Source organism: Folsomia candida, unplaced genomic scaffold, assembly GCF_002217175.1.
Source record: "Folsomia candida strain VU population unplaced genomic scaffold, ASM221717v1 Fcan01_Sc004, whole genome shotgun sequence".
NCBI classification, from domain to species: domain Eukaryota; kingdom Metazoa; phylum Arthropoda; class Collembola; order Entomobryomorpha; family Isotomidae; genus Folsomia; species Folsomia candida.
In genome coordinates, this window is record NW_019091196.1 from 4441821 (window position 1) to 4466397 (window position 24577).

Below are 24577 nucleotides of genomic sequence, written 5' to 3' on the forward strand. Positions count from 1 at the left end.
TAGTGAATTGCGATTCTTGGGGTAATAAAAAAAAACGATGAAGATTCGAAAACTGTTTGATTTTGGAGATCGTTCGTGCTTGATTTTTATCAGTTTGATCCTTTGGATCGTGCTAACAATGCAAGTCTTTCACCTGTATAACACAGATTTAGTTTATGAAACCAATTTTATTTTGTTTATCCCAAAAAGAAGGTCGAACCTTCAAGGTTCCCAATCTTTTTTATATTTCCCATAATGGGCTAATTTCGAATTTTAAAAGATGCCAAAATTCAATTAAAATCCTCGATACAAGATTAAATTTGAAATGTTTGGACTCCTTGAAGAAAGAATCAAGTAACCTAAATTTATGTACTTACTCGAATTTCAAAATTTTTCCATGTCGTAAGTCTTTTGCAAAACAAATTTTTATTCATTTTTGTAAAATTTGCAAGTCGTAGTTTTTAAAAACCTTAATTTTTTTAATTATATGTTGGCAGAACAGGTGGACTAGTGAAATAGTTGTCATGTGATGACATAAAAGTTTGATTAGTCTAAAAAATCTTATAAATTTGGAAAATTTTATTTACAAAAAATGGTTTCATTAATTCGAGGATTTCAATGAGGTAATACACGCAGTCCTTTGTAACTTTTTTAAAATCCGTTCGTTATATAAAATAGATTTACAAACTTATACAAGATGAAGAGACGCCCTTGATCTGAGTAAGTTTGCAAAAATGTGGAAGCTAATTTTCCTTTGAAATATTTAGGAAATTTTGTCAAATTTATGAGGTAAAGTTTACAGAATGTACGGATTTTACAATGTTACCAACGCCTGGGTGTAGTGATGGTAATCCGTAACCGATCCTATCCTAGGATCGTAAAAACTCGGATAGGATCGGATTTTCACACGGATCGGATAGAGGATCCGAGGATCAGACAATCCGATCCGATCCTAACCGATGAGATCCTAGGATCATCACACAGGATCCTCGGATCATCCGATGTAAACTCGTTTCACATTTGGTGAGTTCATCACAGGCGTACATTACCCGAACGAGCCGAATTATGTTATTATTCTACACCAGTTATTTTTATTTTGGCGTTGAAATCATACTAAATTGAATTACTAAATCATACTAAATCAAATTATTCAATTTAGTATGATTTCAACGCCAAAATAAAAATAACTGGTGTAAAATAATAGGATAATTCGGCTCATTCGGGTAATGTACGCCATGTGATGAACTCACCAAAAACCGTTCCAATAAATAAAGAAAAGCAGCTGGTAAAGTATTTCCATAGTTAGACACAAGGTGTCTCACACATATCATCCGCGGATATCCTACGATCGGATCGCATCGGATTTCGAGTAGAACCGGGAGCCGATCCGATCCTAAAGCGAGCAAATCCGATCCGATCCGATCCTGTATTTATCCGATCCTATCCTACGGATCGGTTAATTTAGGATACGGATTACCATCCCTACCTGGGTGAATTGCCTCATAAGAAAAAATCGAAAAATCCATATTTATACCTTTAAACCATAAATATTTTGGAACATTTACACTTTTTCGCAACTTTTAAATATATAATTCCTCGATTTACGTTATAAATTTTAAAACAATAGATAATTACATCTTGATACGATGAACGAGTTAAAAATCAATTGTACATTACCAATCTAAATTTAAGTTGCGTCCTTATTTCACACATCCCCAAATTTTGTTATCCGTCGCATAAACTGTGCATGTCTGAAGTAATTATTTTTCTTAACAAAGCGAACTTTAGTGTCATTTGCATATTAAAGCAGGGAATAAATCTTGGCAAATTCATGGAGTACATACATCGTCAACTCAGATCTTATTAATTTTGCAAAGTTCCATGTGGGTGCTGTTGGGACCGTGCAAAAATTAAGTCACCAAATTCAATCATCTAATTTTAAGAATAACACTGTAAATCGCATGTGGACGCGGCAAGGGCACGAGAATGGCAAATATTGCACGTGGTAAAAATGACTTATATAAGGTAAATATTATATGTGGTGAAAATTAATTGGTATAATATATGTACATGGTGAAAATAAATCGGTAAAACATATGGTATAATATACCGCATGGTAAAAATAGCACACATATGGTAAATATTACATGTAGTAAAAATAACGCATGGTAAATATAGCACGGTAAAAGTAACTTTGTAAATATACAACATGGTAAACATACCACGTGGTCACATATATTGGTAAACCATAATAATATGGAAAAAATAACACCTGGTAAAATACATCTAATAAAAATAACACGCCTATTACGTAGCACATGATGGTACGTACCACGTGTAAAATAAACGTGGTGCATCGCTCCTTCTGTCTCCCATTTATTCTCACCTTCCACTTGAACGACCCCATTTCTTGAGAATACCTACCTTGTAACCAGTTTCACTTCTTTTTGCCCACTTTTTTTGTCCACACAATTGGCTCGCATTAATCCATATCGCATCTTCTCCTTCATCTCTATCAGTCACTCTGGAGAACTCGTCTTTGCCAAAGAAATACCTGTCGAATATCTACAACACACCTGCATTTTCTGCATCATAAAATGTAAATGACTTTGCCTCCTCCACGCTACATACATTTGCAGATCTCTTAATTCTATAAAAGCTGAAAAGATAAGAAGAACAATACACATTTTATTGCGGGCAAGGAATTTACCAGAAATTGTTAACAAGACATGTGCAAAAAAATATGTAAAATCTTTGACTCAAACGTTTAACCAGTTTTGTTTAATAATCTGCATAAAATTAAATATTATCATTGTTCTGCTGCTGCTGGTGTCAAACTGGAATTCTGTTACATGGATTTTTCTGCATAGTGAGTGTCAGAAAGTGTTTACTGGCGTCAGTCACCGATTAAGGGATTGCTAATTGAGTGAAAAAGACGCAAATTGAACTTTTTCACTAATTTTATTCATTTGTTTCAAGTTTTGCCTAGGAGTTTTTACCAAATTTTACCAAGTTATTTTACCAAGTTTTTACCAAATTATTTTACATAGTTTTATTGTGAAAGTGGTGCGTGTGTACATACGTAGAACATAATTTATGAAATAAATATGCTAGAAAGATTTTTAAAATGAAGATTAATTATCAAATATCGGATCGGATTTGTACCCTCGTCCTCGTCTTCTTTTTCTTAATGTGAGTAACAATCGAATCAAAATATTCATAATTTAGTAATAATTCCATGTTTACATACATTTTTATAATAAAATGAACAAAATAACGAAGCAATTCACGCTGTCATTGCTCGGTATCTCGTAAAATCCGTAAGTTTTACCAAATTATCTTGTGAAATTTTACAATCTCTTACAAAATAAAAAGACGCCCTTGGTCTGAGCAAGTTTACAAAAATTTGGAAGCTAATTTTCTTCAGAAATATTTGTAAAATTTTGTAAAAGTTTACGGATTTTATGCAGTTACCAAGGACTGCGCAAGAATTGTCTCGATATTTCCTCGTTGCTACTCATTTCATACAAGTTTTCAGTGAAAATCACAGCTTGCATGATATACGTGAAAACTAGGACCAACAGGTATCTGCATTTCTCGTAACGTGTTGACAACATATTTTTTTTACAAATCGACGTTAATACTCAACAACACTTGAAAGTTCTCAAGTTTCAGTTTTAATGTCAACTAATGCCGTAAGTTAGTAAAATTTCAAAAATCCGTACATTTATTACTACTGTTTCAAAAACTGAATAAAATAACTATGTAAATTTTGTATGCAAATTAATTTCTAACGTTTTAAACCTCCATCTCCGCCGTGTTTGGAAGAATGTGGGAAACAGAAAAATGCATGTTTTGAATGTATGAAATTTTATACAAGTTTAGTGAACTTTTGACTTTGCATAATTCGAATATTTGGTGTTGATTAAAACCCAATGGGTTTTAATTTAAGTGGGGTTTAGAAGGATGCATTTTAATAAAGTGAGGTCTTAAAATCAACATATAAGGTAATTTACACAGTAATTTGGTAACTTTATAAAATCAGAGTATGTTTTGTAAAATAAGTTTGCAAACTTTTACAAAATAAAGGACCCCCGTGATTTGGGCAAATTTTAAAAATTTGGAAGCTAATTTTCCCTAGAAATATTCGTAAGAGTTTGTAAGTTTAGGAAATTTATCTTCGTTAAGATTTGGATTTAAAACATGTCAGTTTTTTGAGATAGAAGGTAGTTCCCTGTAATAAATTTCCATATTTTTTGAAATTTTCAAAATTTTGTCTTATCTTGGTCAGTTTCTGAGATAGAAGTTTCAACCTCGTAATAAACGTACGTATTTTTTGAAATTTTACAAAATTATGAGTTTGCAGTGAGTACAACTGATATTTTCAACTTGCCAGAACTTTGACATATTGCTGCGTATTAAAGTCGATTTGTGAATTTTTACTTTGTTAACACTTCGTAAAGTAAGCTCAGGTCATACTGAGTTTTGGTGTAATATAAAACAAAAGCTGCAATTTTTACGGGCAAAATTTTTATAAAAAAAGGAAATAAATAAGTTTCTAAGTTAACAAAAAGCTTTGAATTTCTTTTCGAATTTTTAGGAATTTTTTTTCATAATTTTCTAAATAGAGTAGAAGTTTGGAAATATTTCAAGTTTTACAAGTAAAATAAGTGAGTATATAAGTTTTAGAGTGATAAGTTTTATTTATTTCTTATCAAGTTAATTTTATAAAATGTGTAAATTTTTGTGTGAATTTTGTAAGTACAAATCTCTTTTCTCATATATGTACATATCTTCAACGGTTATTTGCTGATCAAATTTCTGCATATTTTATAAATGGAGTAAATACATATAGGTATTACAAAATTTGAAAATATTTGAAGTTTCACGACAGAATTCAGAAATTGTGCATTTTTATTTAGTTTCTACATTTATAGATTCCTAAACGTTGTAAATTTTTTCTGTAATTTTTGGACGGTCAAAGTTTTGATTTAAATGGTGTAAAAAAATTGGGGTTTGGGAGACTTTGACCTCCAATAACTTTTGAATCGACAGAACTACCAAATTAATTTTTTTTTTTCAAACAACAGATAATGTTATTTATATACCTACCCATCTTCAGAGGTATGACGTATTGACGCTATTTTTCAATGGCGTAAATGCTGCAAAATTTGTAATTTTTTCAAAATTAAATTGTTAATTTCTTCCAAACTTACACAATTTCACAGCAAACTGTTTTTTCGAAATCGGGCAAACTTAATAAAACTTCCTATTGTACGCACTAAATTTGCTCAATTTTCCGTAAGTACGCCGATTAACTAATTATGGAAATTAATTATGTAAATAAAGGTTGAGTTAGTTAACTGAAAGTGCTTAGGACTGATGTAAATGTCTGCAAATGAAAGAATGTCAGTGATGTGGAGGGGACCTTTAAATAATTTTGGGAACTTTATGTTTAAAAATTTAATTTTGAGGTACAAGCGACGCATTTTTGTTAAATTTTCTTTAGGTTTTTTACCCAGAAGAAAGTTGACGCTTGTTTGATTCTCTCGTGATTCGAAGAAATTAGGCGTTACCAATTTGAAAATAGTTTGGTTACCGAGTTGATAATAGATTTACTTTCTAGTTAATACTGAGCGTATTCACGTCGACCTTCACATATCTCGCAAATTGAGCATAGTTCCATAACTTGTGAGGTTTTGTGAAATTTATGAGATTTCGAAAAAGAGATTAAAAATCTATGCCGTATCAAATTATCACCCAATGTAACCTTAAGTTTTATAATACATTATCCCACAAAATACCCCGATTTACAAACTTGGCGCTATTAATTTGTCATAATTTTTCAAACTATTATTTTGAATCCACAGAACCTCCGAGGGTCGCCAGTTACGCCGACATCATGACCACGACTATGAAGGCAGCTTGCAGGAAACCGGAAGTCGAAAGTCCGTGGCGGCGCCCACGCTGATATTTGGTAATCCTGCCGTAATCCCGAGTACGGGGCGGGACGATGCCACAACCACGACCGGAAGTAGCAACAAACGTCCCGTCAGCCTTGACCTTTACGAGGAAGAAACTTCCCGGATGGAGGGCGATGAAGCTATCGTGAGAAATATTATGATTAAAAGGTTACTCTTATTTTTGCGAATTGTTTGCAAATTTAAAAAATACATTAAATTATTCTCTTCAATACGTTGTTAGCAAATTTAAAAAATACATTTAATTATATTCCTCAGTACAATTACGATTGAGCATTTACCTAAATAAGTATTGAGGCAATTCACGCAGGACTTGATAACTTTTAAAAAATAGTAAATTCTATAAACTTAATGCAAGTTGAAAGCTGCAAAATTTAAAACTTTTTTCAAGCACTAAAATCAAAAAATGAGATAGCATCGCTCAGAAAATCTGTAAAGTTTCTCACGATAGCGTGAAATATTGAATATTTAATTTTTTCGACTAATGCTCTGCAAACCTGCATCACTTATAATATTTCTGTCTAACAGAATTTACTTTCACGGCTTGGAAATTCAACAAAATTTTCAAAATAATCGTAAATTTGTAAAATATTGAAGCAATCCTCGCACGCATTGGTAACATTGTAACATCTGTAAATTCTGTAAACTTTCAAACTTTTACAAATTTTCACAAATATTTCTGAGGGAAATTAGCTAACAAAATTTTGTAAGTTTACACACATCAAGGGCGTCTTTTAAGTAAATAATTTTGCAAAAGCTTTTAAAGTTATTTTGCAAAATTTACGGAGATTTTACAAATTATCAATGACTGTGTGATTTACCTGACTAATTAGTCACCCAAACTGAGGTAAAGATAATGAAATTACTTAATTAGACTAAAACGCGAAGCCGCCGACCGGAAACAGATTGACGATGAGATCGACGAGGATGAAGCCATGTTGAAAAAACGACGCCAAGAAGCCGAAGAGATGGATGCGGAAGCGGCCGCGCAGAAAAAAACCAACAAGGACAAGATGACTAATAGCACAACGACAGGTACGTAAATACAATAATTCGACTTAAAATTTATTTTAATTCTAGAAATAATTACACTTTTAATGAATTTTGATCAGCATTATTTTTTTTTGCGAATGAACTACGTGCACATTTCAGCTTTACTTATGACAGTTTATTGAGATGTCAATGAAAATACTTTATTTTTGGTCCTTTGACTACATCTTTGAAGAATTTCTAGACGTTCGACTGTCTGTTCAAAATTTCTCCAATTTTTTTCACAGATTTTAAAGTTTGAAAATATGGGTGCCTTATGCTGGGAAAGTTTGTTTGTCAAGAAAAATAAAATACTCTATTATTATCGATCGGTCAAACGTAAATGATCAGGAAATGGTTTTTCCTGAAAATTTCATTTTTCTAATACGTAATCGATCACAAATTAAATTAATATTTGCCAAATGCACTATCTCCTAATGCTTCAGTTTGGTGGAGATATTTGCATGCAAAGAGAAGAATCAATAAACAAAATGACGAAAACTAGTCAATAAAATATTGCATATAAATTTTCTGTGGTTCCCTTTGCTGTTTGAGATCTTCATTAATTTTATACCATTTACACATTAATTCGAATTCAATAGTGACATCAACCTTTAGCAATTTTAATATTTTTATAAAATCTGGCTCATTCTTGAAAACAATTATTTAAATTTACAATTATCTATAAGAAATTTTATAAATTTCCAATAGGTATTATTAGTATAATTATTTTTAGCTTTTTCATGCAAATAAATAACTCTGCAAAAATAGTCGAATTTGCAAAACTAATAAAACGATTAAAAGTTGAAGAATTCCTAATTATAAAAATTAAAAAGTTCCTTGTACAATTCATAAAAAAATAAATTTACAAAATATTGAACTTAAACGCGTTCTAGTACACACGCTACCTTCCTTAATTTCATAGCACTTACACATTAATCCGAATTCACTAAAGTCGTCAACCTCTCAAAAATTTAAACTCATAATTCTTTATATTATTATTTTCCATTTTTTTCTCATTCCAAAAACATGAATTTTTAAAAATTCAATATGTTAACCAGTAATAAAATTAGTTTATATAATTCAAAGTCAGAAACCTTTCATCAAAAAAATATTGTACTTTACACTTTACTAATTTAGGTTTTCCTACCCTATAGAATTTTGTGGCATAAACTTACACAAAATTCGGAGTTAATTAATTATGCAACAATTTATTAATAAATATTCATTCTTCTCTAGCCACACCGACCAGCGTGATAAACTCAACGCTGACGACGACGACACCTCCCCCGACGAAAAATGGGACCAATTCTGGAGGTCAATTGGTGTCACCAATGCCACTCCCACCGCCAGGAATGAACGGTAATTAATCGATTATTGCATATTTATGACCATGTCATTTATTTACGGCATATTTCTCCCCTATTTAAAATATTTTTACTCCGATAAGAAAGCCAATGCCTGAATTCACGCTAGCCTTGGTAATTTCGTAGCATAATTTTACAAACTTTTACAAAATAAAGAAACACCCTTGACCTGACCATGAGCAACTTTACAAAAAACATGGAAACTAAGGGATAATTTAATTTCGAGGTGATATAATTTCTGTATTTTTTGGAAAATTGATAATGTAAAAATTGATAATCTTAATTTTCAAAAATTTGAGATAAGCCTATCTATAGTTTCGTAAATATGCACATATTTAAAATTAAAAATTCTAAAACATCAAAATAGTATTTCGTTTCGGAAATGCAACCTAAAAGCTGTAATTTAATTATTAGTTTTCCTCATCATCCATAAATGGCGTTCAACCTCTGGAGAAAAACTTGCCCTTCTCAGATTTTGATGCCCATTTCGACATTTTACATCACACCGTGAGTGAACAGTGACCCCCACGTGGTTGTTGATGCCATGTGCTTGCCACACCCACTCAAAGAGGCAAAAATACACTTCAAAAATTGTTTAAAAATTAAATTTAGTAGACCTCTAAAATATGTAAATTATATAAATTTTGTAAACTGGTCAAATTTTATGAACTTTTTTAAATCGATACATAAACTCTATCAGAATTAAGACAATTCGATAGAAATGTGGAACATGTTTCTTTTTACAAAACTTGAATTGTAAAAGGTTTACAAAGATTACCAAGGTCAACGTGAATTGCCTCTTCAATTAAAAATGATGCTCTTCCTCCCTCCTAAAATTAATGAGGGTTTTCACGACCTTCGTAACTGCTTGGATTCGTCAAAAATATTCCTCAATTTACGTCATTTACGACGGGTTGACATGAATAATCCTTCATAAAAAATATTTCGTACTTTTTATTCATTTTTCCTTATGCCTGATATTATCGGTAATTATGGTGTTCGAAATATCATGATTTTTTATGTTTACAAGATTTTTTACGAACGAAAAAAATGCCTCAACCTTGAGTAAATTTACAAAGCTTCGTAAGCATGGAGTTTTCGTAGATGTCGTAAATTTACGCTATTCATGACAGTTACAAATTAAGGTGATGTGAAAACCCTCAATAATTGCCTAATTTCCTCCTAGCAACCGGACCCCCCAACAAGAACGGAACTGTTCCAAGACGCGTCGTTCTCCCTCCGGGGGCAGCACTGCCTCCTGGCGCCATGTTTCGACCCGGAAGTGGACCACCCCCTCGTCCCGGTCAACCCCCCTTCCCATTCCCACCACATCTCCTTTTTGGCAATAAAAACCTCTCGGTGACGCCAAAACCTGCGAAAAAAGGGGAACTTTACCTTCCCGAGGACTACAACAATTTAGAAATTCCGAAACTCGATGCGGGAAAATTGTTTGGGATCAAAGTCAGTAAATTGAGCCCGGTTCCGGTCCTCGTTTTCCTCAATATACGCAGCGTTCGAGATATCGACGAGCTCAGTGAGGTAAGTAAGAAAACATTGGCCGGTAAACAAATCAAAACGTTATCAACTTGGTAACAAGTAATTATTCAATTGGTAACACTTTATTTGATTTCTTGTACTTTGTTCGAAACACGAAGTAAAAGTAAAACGTGTCAACTTTCTCCTCGGTAAACAGGATAAAGAAAATTTAACAAAAATTGTGGCTCTTTAACGCCAAACGTACTTTTTCTGAATGGACAAATTTCCAAAATTTATGAGTATAGTAATTTTTAGCCTGTAAATAAATCGAAAAATGTTATCAACTTGGTAAAAAAAAGTTGATTTGATTTCTTGTACTTTGTTCGAAACACAAGGTGAAAATAAAATAAGCGTCAACTGTTTTCTCGGTAAAAAGAATGAAGGAAATTTAGCAAAAATCATGGCCCAAAACTCGCTAACAGGCTAAACTCGTAAAATGATGTAAAGTTTACACTTTAATTACATTGTTACATGAGCAGAGCATGTAATCACTCTAATATTCTTAACCTCTAAGGAGAAAATCGATTATCAACATGGTAGTAAACTATAACCAAAATTGGTAACGGTTCGTCTAACTTCAAGTATTTTATTCGCATGCAAAGTGAATAAAACAAAAGTCAATTTTCTCCGTGGTAAAAAAAATAAAATTTAATACAAAATTGTGTACCTTCGATGCAAAACCATTTATTTTTGAAATTTTTGAAATTAATAAAAACATCTAAAGATATTTTTGTCAGATGAAAAGACGTGTGCAAACTGGTTGCAAGTCATTATCAAATTGGTAAACCGAATTATTACCAGCATTGCACTTCATTTTTGTTTTTTTCTTCCTAATAACTAAATTCTAAAGATTCTACAGATTTAACAAAAATTGTGTATCTTTTACGGCAAAGTGTGAATTTTTGAAAAGATGAAATTCTTAAAAACTTTTATAGATAAAACTACTCTACCTGGGCAAATAAATTGTTCAAATTAAGATGAAAAATGTGCTAACTGATTGCAAACTCTTACCAAACTAGCAAACCAAATTATTCCCAGTACCGTAATTTATTTGTATTTTACTCTATTTTTTAAAATGAAATTATCTATTATCGAAGTCGTAACTAGTTACGTATTATCAATAGGTAACAGATTAGTTAGTTTTATTTCTTGTACTTGGAATTATCCTTGTACTTTCTTCCAGCCGCGACATGAAAAAACAGTGTCGAATTTCTACTCGGTAAAAAATAAGGAAAATTCAATGAAAATGGTGGCTCTTTTTTCGCCAAACTTATCTTTTTAAGGAGTAAATTTTCAAATTGATTAAAACGTCGAAGTCTCTTCATTCAATTTATTTAGTGATTTTTAACCGGTTTATAAATCAAAATGTTATCAACTTGGTAAAAAATTATTCTCAAATTGATAACGGTTTATTTGATTTCTTGTACTTTGTTTGAAACATGAGGTAAATATCAAAAGTGTCAACATTCTCCTCTGTAAAAGCAGAAAATTTAACAAAACTTGTAGCTCTTTTATGCCTGACTTAATTTTTCCTTATGGCTAAACTCGTAAAATGATTTAAAGATAACGGTTCGCCTGATTTCTTGTACTTTATTTGAAACACGAGATAATAAAACAAGTGTCAATTTTCTCCTCGGTGAAAAAATTAAGAAACATTTGCCAAAATTGTCCATTATACGCCAAGCTTAATTCTTTTTAATTAATAAGTTGGCCAAATAATTTAAAGGTCGTGTCGTCGTTTTACATAATTTGATTTAAAAATATACATGATTTTAATGCGATATGATGATAAAATGGTTTGCATGATTTTGACCCATAATTGTATGACTTTGGTATTGAAGAGGCATGTTGAGACTGGCAAGAGGACGAAAAGTAATTTGAATGGTGCCAGCTTGACGGAGTTTAAGTAGAATTTTGTTCGTATTTTATCTGTAAAAATGTACTCCCTTGAACTTGTTGAACCTTTTTCACCTTTTGTCTCATTGGTTCTTTATTTTGTGACGGTATCACCCTAGCGTCGGTAGACTACTCATTCATTGGTGAATTGTAAATCTGGGTGGACTTTGTCTGTGGGAAGTGAGTACTTTTAAGTTTGTGAAAAGTTGTAATTTGTTAAGTTCCAGTTTAGACTCGGTGGAAGAAGCATTGTCCACTTAAAAGTCTGTGTCTCAATGTTTTTGTATTGGAACTTCCCTGTCTTTTAAATTCGACTAAGTTTTATAAATGTGATTGGACTAATTGGTTTTCTATTAAAAATAAAGACAGTGTAATAAGCACCACGGCGGTGAACAATATTGTTATTTTGTGAATGTTGCAAAATCATCAACCACCCCCATCCCGACCTTAACGGCTCACGAGAAGTGTCATAGTTTCATCCGTGGTAAAATACACCACAGGTCGAATCTCATAATTTTATCCTCGCTTAATTTTTTTAACTGGAAAATAAATCAGAGCGTTAGCACCTTTATAACAAATTATTATCGAATTGATAACGCTTTTTTAATTTTTTGTACTTTGTTCGAAATACAAGGCGAAAAATAAAAGTACTAACTTTCTCCTCGGTAAAAACAGAAAATTAAACAAAAATGTCTAACTTTGACTCCAAACTAAAATTTTTCTTACAATGCGATGACGCCAGCGATCTTGTTCCGATTTTTATGAAACATCGATAATTATGTAGCCTTACATAAATAATTGAACACATGTTTCGGGATTTTTCATAATGCTCAGTTTAAAATTTTTCATAATGCTATAAAAATTCGACAGTAAGGGCTGCACATCTCCATGAGAGTACACTCCTTGTAATTTTCTTAGCCGGTGATTAAATCAATTATCAACTTGGTAATAAACTATTGTCAAATTGGTTACGGTTCACCTGATTTTGTACTTTCTTCTAAGCACGAGATAATAAAACACCTGTCGGTTTTCTTCTCGCTAAAATATAAAGAAAATTTTGCAAAAAATTGTTGATAGTTAACATCAAACGTATTTGTGTTAAATTCCCAAAATGATTTAGATGTTATTTATCATGAATGAAATTCTTCATTGTTTTAGTATTTTTTTAAAAAAGTGAATACAATAAGTGTCAATTTTTTTCAATAAAAAATGCAGAAAATTTAGGAAAAAATGTGTCACTTTTACGTCAAACTTAAATTTTGAAATCAGAAAACGTTAAAAAACTATTTCAAGATCGTAGATTTTCTTATCAAAATTACTCAATTATCAAGCTAATATCAAATTTGATAACAGGTTTCATAATTGGTACAATTTTGTATTGAACTTTCGTTCCACGAGGACATTCAAAATTTGAATTTCAAATGAAAAAGTGTCAACGCCAAACTTATCTTAGGAATGTGGTACCACATAACTCTACCGACACTGGTAATAACTGGCATTACCGTTTAATTATTTTGTGGTAATGAAAAACTTACAACTCAAAAACAAACTACTACCAATCCGGTAGGAAGTTATTACCAAATCAATACCAGTACGGAGAATATATGTGTCTCTATCAGGTTTTTAACAGTGTATAAAATTTTTGTAGTATTTTTAACCGGTAAATAAATCTATTATCAATTTAGTAGTAAATTATTGTCAAGTTCGTAATGGTTCACCTGATTTCTAGTATTTTATTCCCTTTCGAGGTGAATACAAGTGTCAATTTTCTCCTTGGGGAAAAAAATAAATAAGATTTAATAAAAACTGTATACCTTAAACGCCAAACCATTTATTTTTGATACCTTAAACGCCAAACCATTTATTTTTGAAATTTTTAAACTAATAAAAATATGCAAAGATAATGTACTAGCAAAATTAAAAGGTTGCTCACTGGTTATTACCAAGCCGGTAGACCAAATTATTACCAATTACCAGCATCCACCTTTATTTGTTTTTTTTTCTTCCTAATACCTAAATTTTCAAAATGATTTAAAGCTTAAGATCTGTTTATGAAATTGTTGTACAATTCTTAGCCGGTAAACAAATCTTTTATCAAGTTGGTAACAGGCTGCATCAAATTGGTAAAGGTTCGCCTGATTTCTTGTACTTTGTTTGAAACACGAGATAACGAGTGTCGACTTTCTTGTAAAAAATGGTGTCACTTTTACTCACAACTCACAAATGTTTTACTCGCAAAATTTCGAAAATTGTTTAAGGTCAAATCTCTTTTCACATTAATATCAACCAATTATCAAGCTGGTTAAAAATTTTAAATTTTTCGTCCTGGATAAAAAATTTAGCAAAAAGTGAGTACCTTCTATTCCAAACTGTTTATTTTTGAAACGATTAAATTGATGAAAATATCTGCAGATAATGTCCTTTCTAATTGAAAAGTGTGCAATTTATTACCAAACCGGTAAACAAAATTATTCTCAGCATTACAATTTATTAATGTTTTCTTTTTTCTCCACAGGAAATCGTGCTGGACTTGGACATGAAAGTTGAATGGGTGGACGGGATCCTTTTCGACCCTTTCAACGCCTTAAGGTCCAAACCCACGAAACCCACCACGCTTAATCCTGTCTTTTTGAGGAAGATTTGGCAACCCGACATTTATATCGGTTCGTTCGTAGTCTTAATATTTTTAATTAATTAACTCAATCATAGTTAATTAATTTATGTAGTTAATTAATGGGCGTACTCACCAAAAATTGAGCAAATTGAGCGCATAACTTGGCAAGTTTTGAGGAATGTGCCGGAAATTTCGCAAAAACAAGTTGCTGGGAAATGGTACAATTTTGGAAAATTTGAAAATTTGATTTTGACAAAAATTTGAAACGGTATATTTTTGATGGGGCTGTGCAATTTCATTTACAAAGGGTCGTATTGTAAAAAAAACAGGAATAAGCACAAATTTTGTGAACCATTTACGCCATTAACAAATAGCGTGAATACTTTATACCCTTAAAAATAAATAGATGTACTCGAATTGCAAGTGGATTATGTGTCTTACCAAGTTTGTGTAAAATCTCATTTGCCATTTTTTTAGCAGCTTCACGATATTTAGCAAATTGAAAATTGCGAATATCAACAAAAGTTGTCAACTTTTCTTTCCGGAAAGTCTTCGCTTAAAATTGTTGGTGCACAATATTACCCAGCAAACCGGCATGTTTTTTTCGCGAAATTATTTCGCATACTATTCGCGAAATGAGGCGGGATACGAAAAATCCTGATTAAGAAGAACATTTAACCCTAATTTAATGAATAGATGAGACGGTACGCGTGCATAAGACGGAATTGATGGCCACACCCCACACGCTCCTCTTCTCACCCGGAACCGGCCTCGTTTCATATACTTTCAGGTAAGTAAATTACATAAAATAATGCACCTTGCGGCACATTTATACAATCGTAGACAAGTCTTTGACATGTTTTTCTGTTAGGGAAAAAATATAATGAATCAATTCACGCAGTCTTTCGAAACTTTGTAAAATTCATAAACTTTCTAACCTTTTACAAATATTTGTATGAAAATTAGCTTTACATTCAGATAATTATCAAAAAGGTTTACATTTTACATTCAGATTCAGCTTTACCCAAATCCACATAAGACCTAAATTTTATCCAGTTATAGATTAAATATATTTTGCTGCTATGGACGTCAAAATGTAGCAAATATTGTCAAGTGCAATTTTCAATGCTTTAAAAAGATGAATATTTTTGAATTTGGAGCTGTATTATTCCCCACGGTTATCGAAATGTTTCTAACATTACGGTGTTACAGATTTGAAAATAAATCGTGTCATAATTAACTTTTATAATAATTAACCTTACATTACCTTTATAATAATTATTATTATAATAATTAACATACTGACGAAAAAGTTGATAAATTTTACATTTGAAGACCTACTTTTTTATAAACCTTACCTCGATTTTTGGACACTTAAAAACTCATTCCGTAAATAAATTATTTGATTTTTTCAATTATGTAAACCAGGGTCGCAGTCCGTCTCGCGTGTGAAATGGATTTCTTTTACTATCCGGCAGACACGCATAAGTGTGTCTTTCACTTGAGAAGTTGTGAGTGGAATTTATGTGTATATTTTTGCACATTTAAATTATGCTAATTTTTGCACATCGTTTTTTAAATTCTTCTAGACTCCTATTTTGATGTTGACCTTGACTTGAGCTGGTTACGAAACGGGGTATTTCTGCAGGATCCGGGAGACCCTAATTTCGACCTGGAGGCCGACGACATTCAAGAAATTAAGATTGATCAAGTCTTCCATGAATCAAACAGTGAGATAAAAAATAATAATGCGGACTTTCTCCCCCGATTTTTACCCGTTTTTCACCAAATCCTCATCTGTCTCACATTTCCCACTTTCTCCACAACTTTCACCCGTACTTGTGTCATATTTCGTATCAACTTTTTCTCATTTAATGCATTTTTTGCATATTACTTTGTTGCGTAGACAGAGATTTGTACTCAAAAATTAACCCAACAAATCGGCATGTTTTTATTTCGCAAAAATATTTCGCAAACTGTTTGTCAAGTTGAGAAATTGATTAGTCCTTGGTAAGATCGCAATTTCAATTACGTTTTAATCTATGAGTATTTCAGGTACTAGTAAAATTTGTAAATATCAGGAATGGCAGTAACATTGTGATACAAACTGCAAACACAAATTTAAGGTTTTCCATCAGCGAGTTTTCGAAATTTCGGAAATTTTGGAAATTTTAATATAATAAACCTATGCGAATAATTTCCAAATTCTAGTCATATTATAATGTCAACTTTTTAAGTTTATTTTAAATTCGGTCAAACTTTCCCTTCAGAACTTTCACTTTTCGCCTTTATTTGTAGGATCGTTTTGCATGACGGTTCATCGTTCAACTTGGGCCCAATGTTATAAATTTACCTATGGCGCACATTGCTAAAAACAGGGCAGGTTAACTTTCTCCTCTGAACTTTCACTTTTAAATCTACATTTCTTTCTCCTATAGGCGACATTTAAGGCAGTGCATCTCGTTCATTGTTCATTCGTTGCCAACTTACGCCAATGTTATAAATTGAACTATGGCGCAAATTACAAAACCTCTAACGATTTAACTTTCTCCTCTGAACTTTCACTTTTCACGTCAATATTTATTTCTTCCTGTAGATGACACGTATGACGGCCTCTCGTTCACGATCGTGGCGCGGAGGAAGCTTTCCTACCACATGGTACAGACTTACCTGCCCTCCGTGTTCTTCATCGTGATCACGTGGCTCTGCTTTCTCGTGCCGGCCAGAATGGTCGAGGCCCGTATCGGCATCTCCATGACGACGCTGCTAACTCTCACTGCAATGTTCTCCTCCGTACGGTACGTAAATAACTTATTTGCATAAATGTTAGAAATGTTTAATAAATTTTGTAAAGTATTGAAGAAATTCAAGCATGGTAACATTGTAAAAACCGTAAATTTCGTAAACTTACAGACCTTTACAAAATTTTACAAACATTTCAAAGCGAAATTTTAAAAAACATACGTGAAGAAATTTTTAACCTCATTTACACCAAATTCGTCATATGACCTATGCATTTCGAAACACGAGTGTTTGTTTGGTATTATTTTGTGGAAAACTCGATGGTAAAAAGTTGACTTTTTTGTATGTTTTTCTTCACAAATTTTGGAATTTACCCTATACCGACCAATGTTAAAAAGTGGATGTTTCATGATTTTCGTATAAAAAACTCAAAACTTGGAAACTGGTTGAAATAAATATTGGTCTTTTATAGAAAATCATGGGAATTTAACAGATGCAGTTATGAATTGAATATCGTACTCGAGTGATTTTAGAAGAATCATGGCCTCAATGAGGTTAAAGTTAAGATTGATATTTATCGAACACGATAAAACAACTATCTTGGATTACAAGGGTTTCCTAAATCCGAGCAAAATTGTATTTTGGCGAGCGTTTAAACAAGGCGATTTTTATTTATTTTTGTCCCTTTGAGTGGGTGTGGTAAGCGCATGGCATCAACAACCACGTGGGGTTACTTTTCACTCACGGGGTGACACAAAATGTCCAAAAGGGCATCAAAATCTGAGAAGCAGTAGAGTTTTTATCATAAGGTTGAACGCCATTTATGGATGAACAAGAAAAACAATAATTAATTTACAGTATTTAGGTTGCATTTCCGAGATAATATTTTGAGGTTTTAGAATTTCTAATTTTAAATATGTGCATGTTTACGAAACTTTAAACAATTTAATCGTGACAAATTTTTGTAGGTTTATCTCATATTTTCGAAAACTAAGATTATCAAGTTTTACATTATTAACTTTCCAACAAATACAGAAATTATGGTACCTCGAAATTAAATTATCCGTCATTATCTGTATTTTTTTAGAGAATCAACACCCATCGTGAGCTACGTTAAGGTAAATAAATTGGAAAAATAAAATAATATAGTAAGAATAAATGTATAAGAATTATTAAAAATATTTTTTAAAACATTAAAAAAAATGAAATATTGAAGCAATTTTGTGAAACTTTGCTCTTGTTTTTTTAATATTTATAAATAGCTTCTTCAAATTTGTCATTTTTTGTAAAAACTAGGCCGTCGATATTTGGATGGTTTTCTGCATCTTTTTCGTGTTTCTCACCCTCCTCGAGTTCTCCCTGCTCGTTTGGATTCGCTCATTTCGCGAGGACGCCGAAGAAAAACGACTCGAACATGAAAGACTTGTAATAAATTTGTGTTATGAATTTCTTCTTCTTATCAACCAATAAGGTCCTTTTACTCATCTCATCTTATCCATCAACAGATGCAGAAACGTCGCGGAAGTGGGGGTGGGAAAAAGAATGGAAATCATGACCGTGATCCTAGCCCGTCTCGCAGTGTGAGAAGCGAAGATCTCAAATATTACGAGTCTTTCGCAGAGTAAGTGAACAAATAATTTGTGCCAAATTTCAGTGTTTAGCTTTTTAAAGGTTTGCTACATTTCTTGCACTGGAAAGCAAGAAAAGGAAGAAATGCAAGGTGCACGAAAATGCCAGAAACTGCACGAAATATGCACCATGCCCTGTACCAAGTATAACGTCGGCAAGGAGTTTCTTGCTCCGTAAATTTCTTGCAGGTCAAAATAGCTGCAAGAATTCAATTTCTTGCGGTCAGTGTTTAGTTTCTTGGAGGTTTGTGACATTTCTTGCAGTGCAAAGCAATACTTGCAAGAAACCACTTTCTGGTGGTAATTTTGTTGCAAGTGGTTACTTATACCCGAAAAACTGCTAATTTACGGTAAACCTTGCACTAGTTTTTCCCGAGTTGTACATATAATTCATGCCAAATTTATTTATGATAAATGTCCGAGCAGTTGTTACACTTTAAGTAAAATAACTCTTTAAATTTCAACCTACATCGAATCTCTTCACATTGTAAGATTACTTTGAACCTGATTTTTTTAAACGTCGACGATCTATAACATTCGTAGCAAATTTTGATTTTGGACTCTCGTAAATTTAAAATTTCACAAAAAATTCAAAGTCAAAGACTTTGTTTTCCATACTTTAAAACTTGTTGAACTTTTGTTTCACTGAATAATTTTCAATTTAATTTTTTGTATCGTGTAACTCTTCCTGTTTTTCAAAAACGCGTTTTTTTTGCTCCAGATTTGTATCTTTTTATATGAATATTTTTGATTTTCAGATTTACGGAGAAATGGGCTTTTCTAATTTTTTCCGTGGTCTTCATCCTGTTCAACATTTGGTATTGGAGTTGGCTTCTCACGGCGAGCGATTACTTCAACTGGAACGTCAACGCCACCCACAACGGACTCCTCGACGACGACTAAATCCTCAGTTTAAACCATAATTAATTATATAATGCACATTTTTTTGGAATATTGTATGAAATGTGATCCTACTTTTGAATGATGTCCGTGTTTATATGTTAGTTTTTGAATAACAAATGTAACTAATAAAAAATGAAGAGATAAATTGTACCAACTTTTTTTCCTACTATCTGCCAATGCGCAGGTTTGGCGGAGCTATTTGCATCTGAAGAGGAGAAAACGCGCAGTAAATTTGGACAATTCAAAATTTCTCAGCTTTAGTGCCCTTTTCGCCTCTTTGGATGCAAATATCTCCGCCAAATTTGACCATTGACAGATAGTTAATACTACCTTTTGCAAATTTCATATTTCTATAAATTTAGATTGGCATTACTTTGGCCTAAATCTGTGAGCATTTGGGAGACATCCATTGTAAGAAAAAGCAGTATAAAGACTGATAGATTGCAACATTTGAATAAACTTCTCATATTTTTGAACAATGATTTATTTGTTTCACATCAAAACATAATTATCTATTTAATACCTTCAAAATTTTCAGAACATTATTTTCAAATTTTTTTTATCATCATCAGGGTCAGGAAAACTCAGCATTGCGAGCCATTTGTGAGACAGGTGTCTCATGTATACCACCACGTTATTAACACAGGAGCAGATTGAGAGCTACTGTTTCATTTGCTGGGACTCTGAAATCGAGGATAGAGTTTTACAAGGGAACTGGCCAAGGTGTACAGCTGCTCCTCCCATAATGGACGAAGTCGGGATAACATTACCCGAACAGCCGAATTATTTTATTATTTGACATCACTCATTTTTATTTTGGCGTTCAAATTATTCAATTTCGTGTGATTTCTACTTCTATTATTTTGATTTTGGCGTACAAGTCTTACGAAATTGAATAATTTGAACGCCAAAATAAAAATGAGTGATGTTAAATAATAAAGTAATTCGGCTGTTCGGGTAATGTAATCCCGACTTCGTCCATTATGGGAGGAGCAGCTGTACACCTTGGCCAGTTCCCTTGTAAAACTCTATCCTCGATTTCAGAGTCCCAGCAAATGAAACAGTAACATGGCACTAAATCCAGGAAAACTCAATAATTTTCATTGGTCTCTAGATAATCAGGGGGTGGTCCCAGACCCCACAAAGTATATATATTCTAAATCCTCTCATCAGGACCTTTCCAACCATACCCCATTTATGGGGCTATGTGAGATCTGACCTTATGACCTTTGCCGTTTGCGCATGAAATTTTTTTAACTTAAAAAAAACTAAAATTTTCCAAATACAACTCATTCAGATCATTTTTCAAAAACAATGAATAAAATCCATCCACAATTGTTAAAACGCCAGCTGCTTAAAAAATAAAAACTAGGAACTAGGTCACAAGAAAGTTTTGAGCGTCACACCCACTGGTGCTACAGACTTGGTTTTGGTCTCAAAAAAAGCTCCAGAATGTTCTTCGTCTACTCCCGGCTATAAACATTTAAAAATAGTTGCCGAAAGTGTAAATTAATTTTTTTGAAAACTTTGATACATTATTTCAAACATTTTCAGAAACTTTTTAAAATGTTTATATCCGGGAGTAGACGAAGAACATTCTGGAGCTTTTTTTGAGGCCAAAACCAAGTCTGAAGCACCAGTGGGTGTGACGCTCAAAACTTTCTTGTGAATCAGTGACATCACATTAAATAACATGCAGCGGTATGGACGGATAGGTGGCGTCGCATATTTCACCTGTGGGCTTAATTGGGGTAGAGTGAGATTAAAAATCTATGCCGTATCATATCATCATCCAATGCAACCTTAAGTTTTATAATACATTATCCCACAAAATTAATCGATTTACAAGCTTAGGATTAGCGCTATTAATTTTTACATAATTTTACAAATTACTATTTTGCATCCACAGTACCTCCGAAGGTCGCCAATTGCGCCGACATCATGACCACGACTATGAAGGCAGCCTGCAAGAAACCGGAAGTCGAAAGTCCGTGGTGACGCCCACCCTGATATTTGGTAATCCTGCAGTGATCCCGGGCACAGGACGGGACGACGCCACAACCACGACTGGAAGTAGTAAGGGACCGTCCATAAATTACGTAATGCAAGAGGGGGGGAGGGGGGGTCTAAGGCTCCAATGATATCATGCCTATGTTACATGTTAAAGGGGGGAGGGGGGTCTAGAAAATCGCGATTTTTGCGTTACGTAATTTATGAACGGCCCCTAACAAACGTCCCGTCAGCCTTGACCTTTACGAGGCACAAACCTCTCGGATGGAGGGGGATGAAGCCATCGTGAGAAATATTATGATTAAAAGGTCAGTCTCTTATTTTTGCGAATTGTTTGCAAATTTACAAAAAATGCATTAAATTATGTTCCTCAATACGATTGCACATTTATACACCTAAATATTGACACAATTCACGCTGTTCTTGGTAACTTTGTAAAATTCTGTAAACTTACAAACTTTAAGTTGAAAGTTGTAAAATATTAGACTTTTTTCAAGTACACAAATTAAAAAGTGAGAAATCATCACCGGGAAAATTTGCAAAGTTTCTCGTAATGGCATGAAATATTACAATGTTTCATTTTTTCCGTCTCATGCCATGCAAACCTGTAAATCTTTTAATATTTCTGTCTTCAAGACTTTACTTTACCGGCTTGAAAATCCAACAAAACTTTCAAAATTTGTAAATTTGTAATATATTGAGCCAATTCACGCAGGCCTTGGTAACATTGTAATATCAGTAAATTCTCTAAACTTTCAAACATTTGCAAAATTTCACAAATATTATGCAGGAAAATTAGATCATATTTTGTTAAGTTTACTCATCCTCAGATCAAGTGCGTCTCTTTATTTTGTAAAAGTTTCTAAAATTATTTTACTAAAGACACGGATTTTACAAAGTTACCAAGCACTGCGTTCATTATTTAGTCACACAACCTGAGGTACGTTAAATTTATGTAATTAATTAATTAGACTTAAACGCGAAGCCGCGGACCGGAAACAGATTGACGATGAGATCGACGAGGATGAAGCCATGTTAAAAAAACGACGCCAAGAAGCCGAATAAATGGACGAGGAAACGGTCGTGCAGAAAAAAGCCAACAGGGAAAAGATGTCCAATATCACAACGACTGGTAAGTAAAATTCGATTAAAAATTTATTTCTATTCTTGAAATAAGTGCAATTTTATTGAATTTTTATAAGTATTAGATTTATTTTGTCACTGCATATGCACATACACATTTCATGATTTCAAGTTTACTCATGACATGTTTAATCAGATACCATAGATCATCTAAAAGACTTATATGATTAATGATCAGGCTTAGAATATACCAAAGCAAGTTAAAAGTGAATATGCTTATGAGCAGGGTCCTGTGACTGTGACTGCATCCTTGGATTATTTCTGAACCTACGACAATCAAGTCAGTTCAAAATTTCTCAAATTTTTTTTATAGATTTTAAACTTTGACAATGTGGATGATTTATGCTGGGAGAGTTTGGTTGCAAAGAAAAATAAAATATTCCATGCGAATAATTTTTAGGTACAGTTTTTCATACCGATCATAGTTCAATGGCTTTCTAAATATTTTAATTAGCAAAATTAAACTCGGAATATGATGCTGTGTAAAGTATTTTATTTCCCTTGACAACCATACCCTCCCAGCATAAATCGTAAGCTCTCCCCTATTCTCAAACTTTAAAATCTGGAAATAACAATTTTGAGAAATTTTGAACTGGTATGACCCTATCTCGAAATTCTCTAAGGATACAGTGCACAAAGGATGCCTGGTTTAAGAATAAGTTTTTGAAATAACAAATGAAAACCTTGGCATTTCCAAAATTAATCATTTAATTCAACACGATAAAAATAATGCCACATTTACTTGAATACCCCAAGGACCTCCCAAATCTCATTTGGAACATGGCTAACAAATACTTTCGAAATATCAAACCCTTCCGGAATTGTTACCTCGGTCATAATTGAGGTTCCAGTGCAATTATCCGTTCTTTGAAAGCTGGAAGGTCTCACGTCAATAAACGAACATTCGCCAACTATTTCATAAACGGTTGTCACACAACCGGGCGGGGCTTCAGCTTCGACTTGGATCGTGATTTCCTCCGCCCACGTGGATTCTTGAGTGGTTGTCCAGCTATATCCGGTAGTATTACTTGTGCCCACATTAGCTTTAAAATTGGCGGAAAGTCCGTATACTGCGAAACCCATTTCAAACCCAAACTCACTATGGAAATTAAATTCCTCTGTTTCTGTTTCACTCGAGGATGAACTTTTCCCATAGCCGACCATCTTGGACCAAGTGCATTTTAATCGTGCCACAGCCCCGGAAGCGTCTCAGATAAAGAGGACATTCCGCTTGTCATGAGCACGACATATATCTTCAACATTTCCGACCTCTGAACATAATAATTCGGACATTTTGATATACCCAGCTGTAAAATACAATGTTACGGTCGCCGACAGAATAATTTTAATTTTGTATTATGCTCATTTTATCATTTTTACCCTAATTTGAAGGTTGAGAGCATTGTCTCATTTTAACATGTGTAGTATGTAAGTTTAATCTTGAGTTTTCAGTATGCAATTTTGTCTCATTTTGTCAAGTTTTATGCGGTATTCAGTCCATGTTGTAGTCAGCTCGATTTTTCAGTCAACGTGCCAGAAAGTCTGGAGTTAATTTGTAGTTCGTCAAGAGTGGAGGTAGCAGCTGCAGTAGTGCTGCCCTTGAAAGAAGAAAGATCCTCCTCCAAGCCGAAGCGGAGGAGAAGATATCAAAGCTTGAAGAGGAATTAATAGAGAAGAAACACGATATAGAAAATCGCATATTGAAACTTCAAATAGAGAGTGGCTTCCACGAGAGAGAGATAACTGCTC

The 24577-nt window shown here is 33.1% G+C and overlaps 1 protein-coding gene across 1 annotated transcript; it reads left to right on the plus strand.

Moving 5' to 3' along the window:
- The first annotated feature begins 2499 nt into the window (after positions 1 to 2499).
- On the plus strand, positions 2500 to 19825 carry LOC110848405 (glycine receptor subunit alphaZ1). The gene is made up of 14 exons (XM_022095614.2): positions 2500 to 3171; positions 5850 to 6110; positions 6835 to 6995; positions 8229 to 8351; positions 9543 to 9895; positions 14304 to 14451; positions 15099 to 15192; positions 15831 to 15913; positions 15992 to 16132; positions 16999 to 17200; positions 18232 to 18262; positions 18441 to 18569; positions 18650 to 18765; positions 19531 to 19825. The coding sequence occupies exons 1-14, from the start codon at positions 3107 to 3109 to the stop codon at positions 19673 to 19675; spliced, it is 2052 nt and encodes a 683-aa protein (XP_021951306.1). The 5' UTR covers positions 2500 to 3106; the 3' UTR covers positions 19676 to 19825.
- The last annotated feature ends 4752 nt before the right edge of the window (positions 19826 to 24577 follow it).

Coding starts and splice junctions, on each gene's coding strand:
- LOC110848405 (XM_022095614.2), top strand. CDS start 3,107: ATGAAGATTAATTATCAAATATCGGATCGGATTTGTACCCTCGTCCTC. Junction 6,111..6,834: donor AGAAATATTATGATTAAAAG/GTTACTCTTATT, acceptor TTACTTAATTAG/ACTAAAACGCGAAGCCGCCG. Junction 15,914..15,991: donor TGTCTTTCACTTGAGAAGTT/GTGAGTGGAATT, acceptor AAATTCTTCTAG/ACTCCTATTTTGATGTTGAC.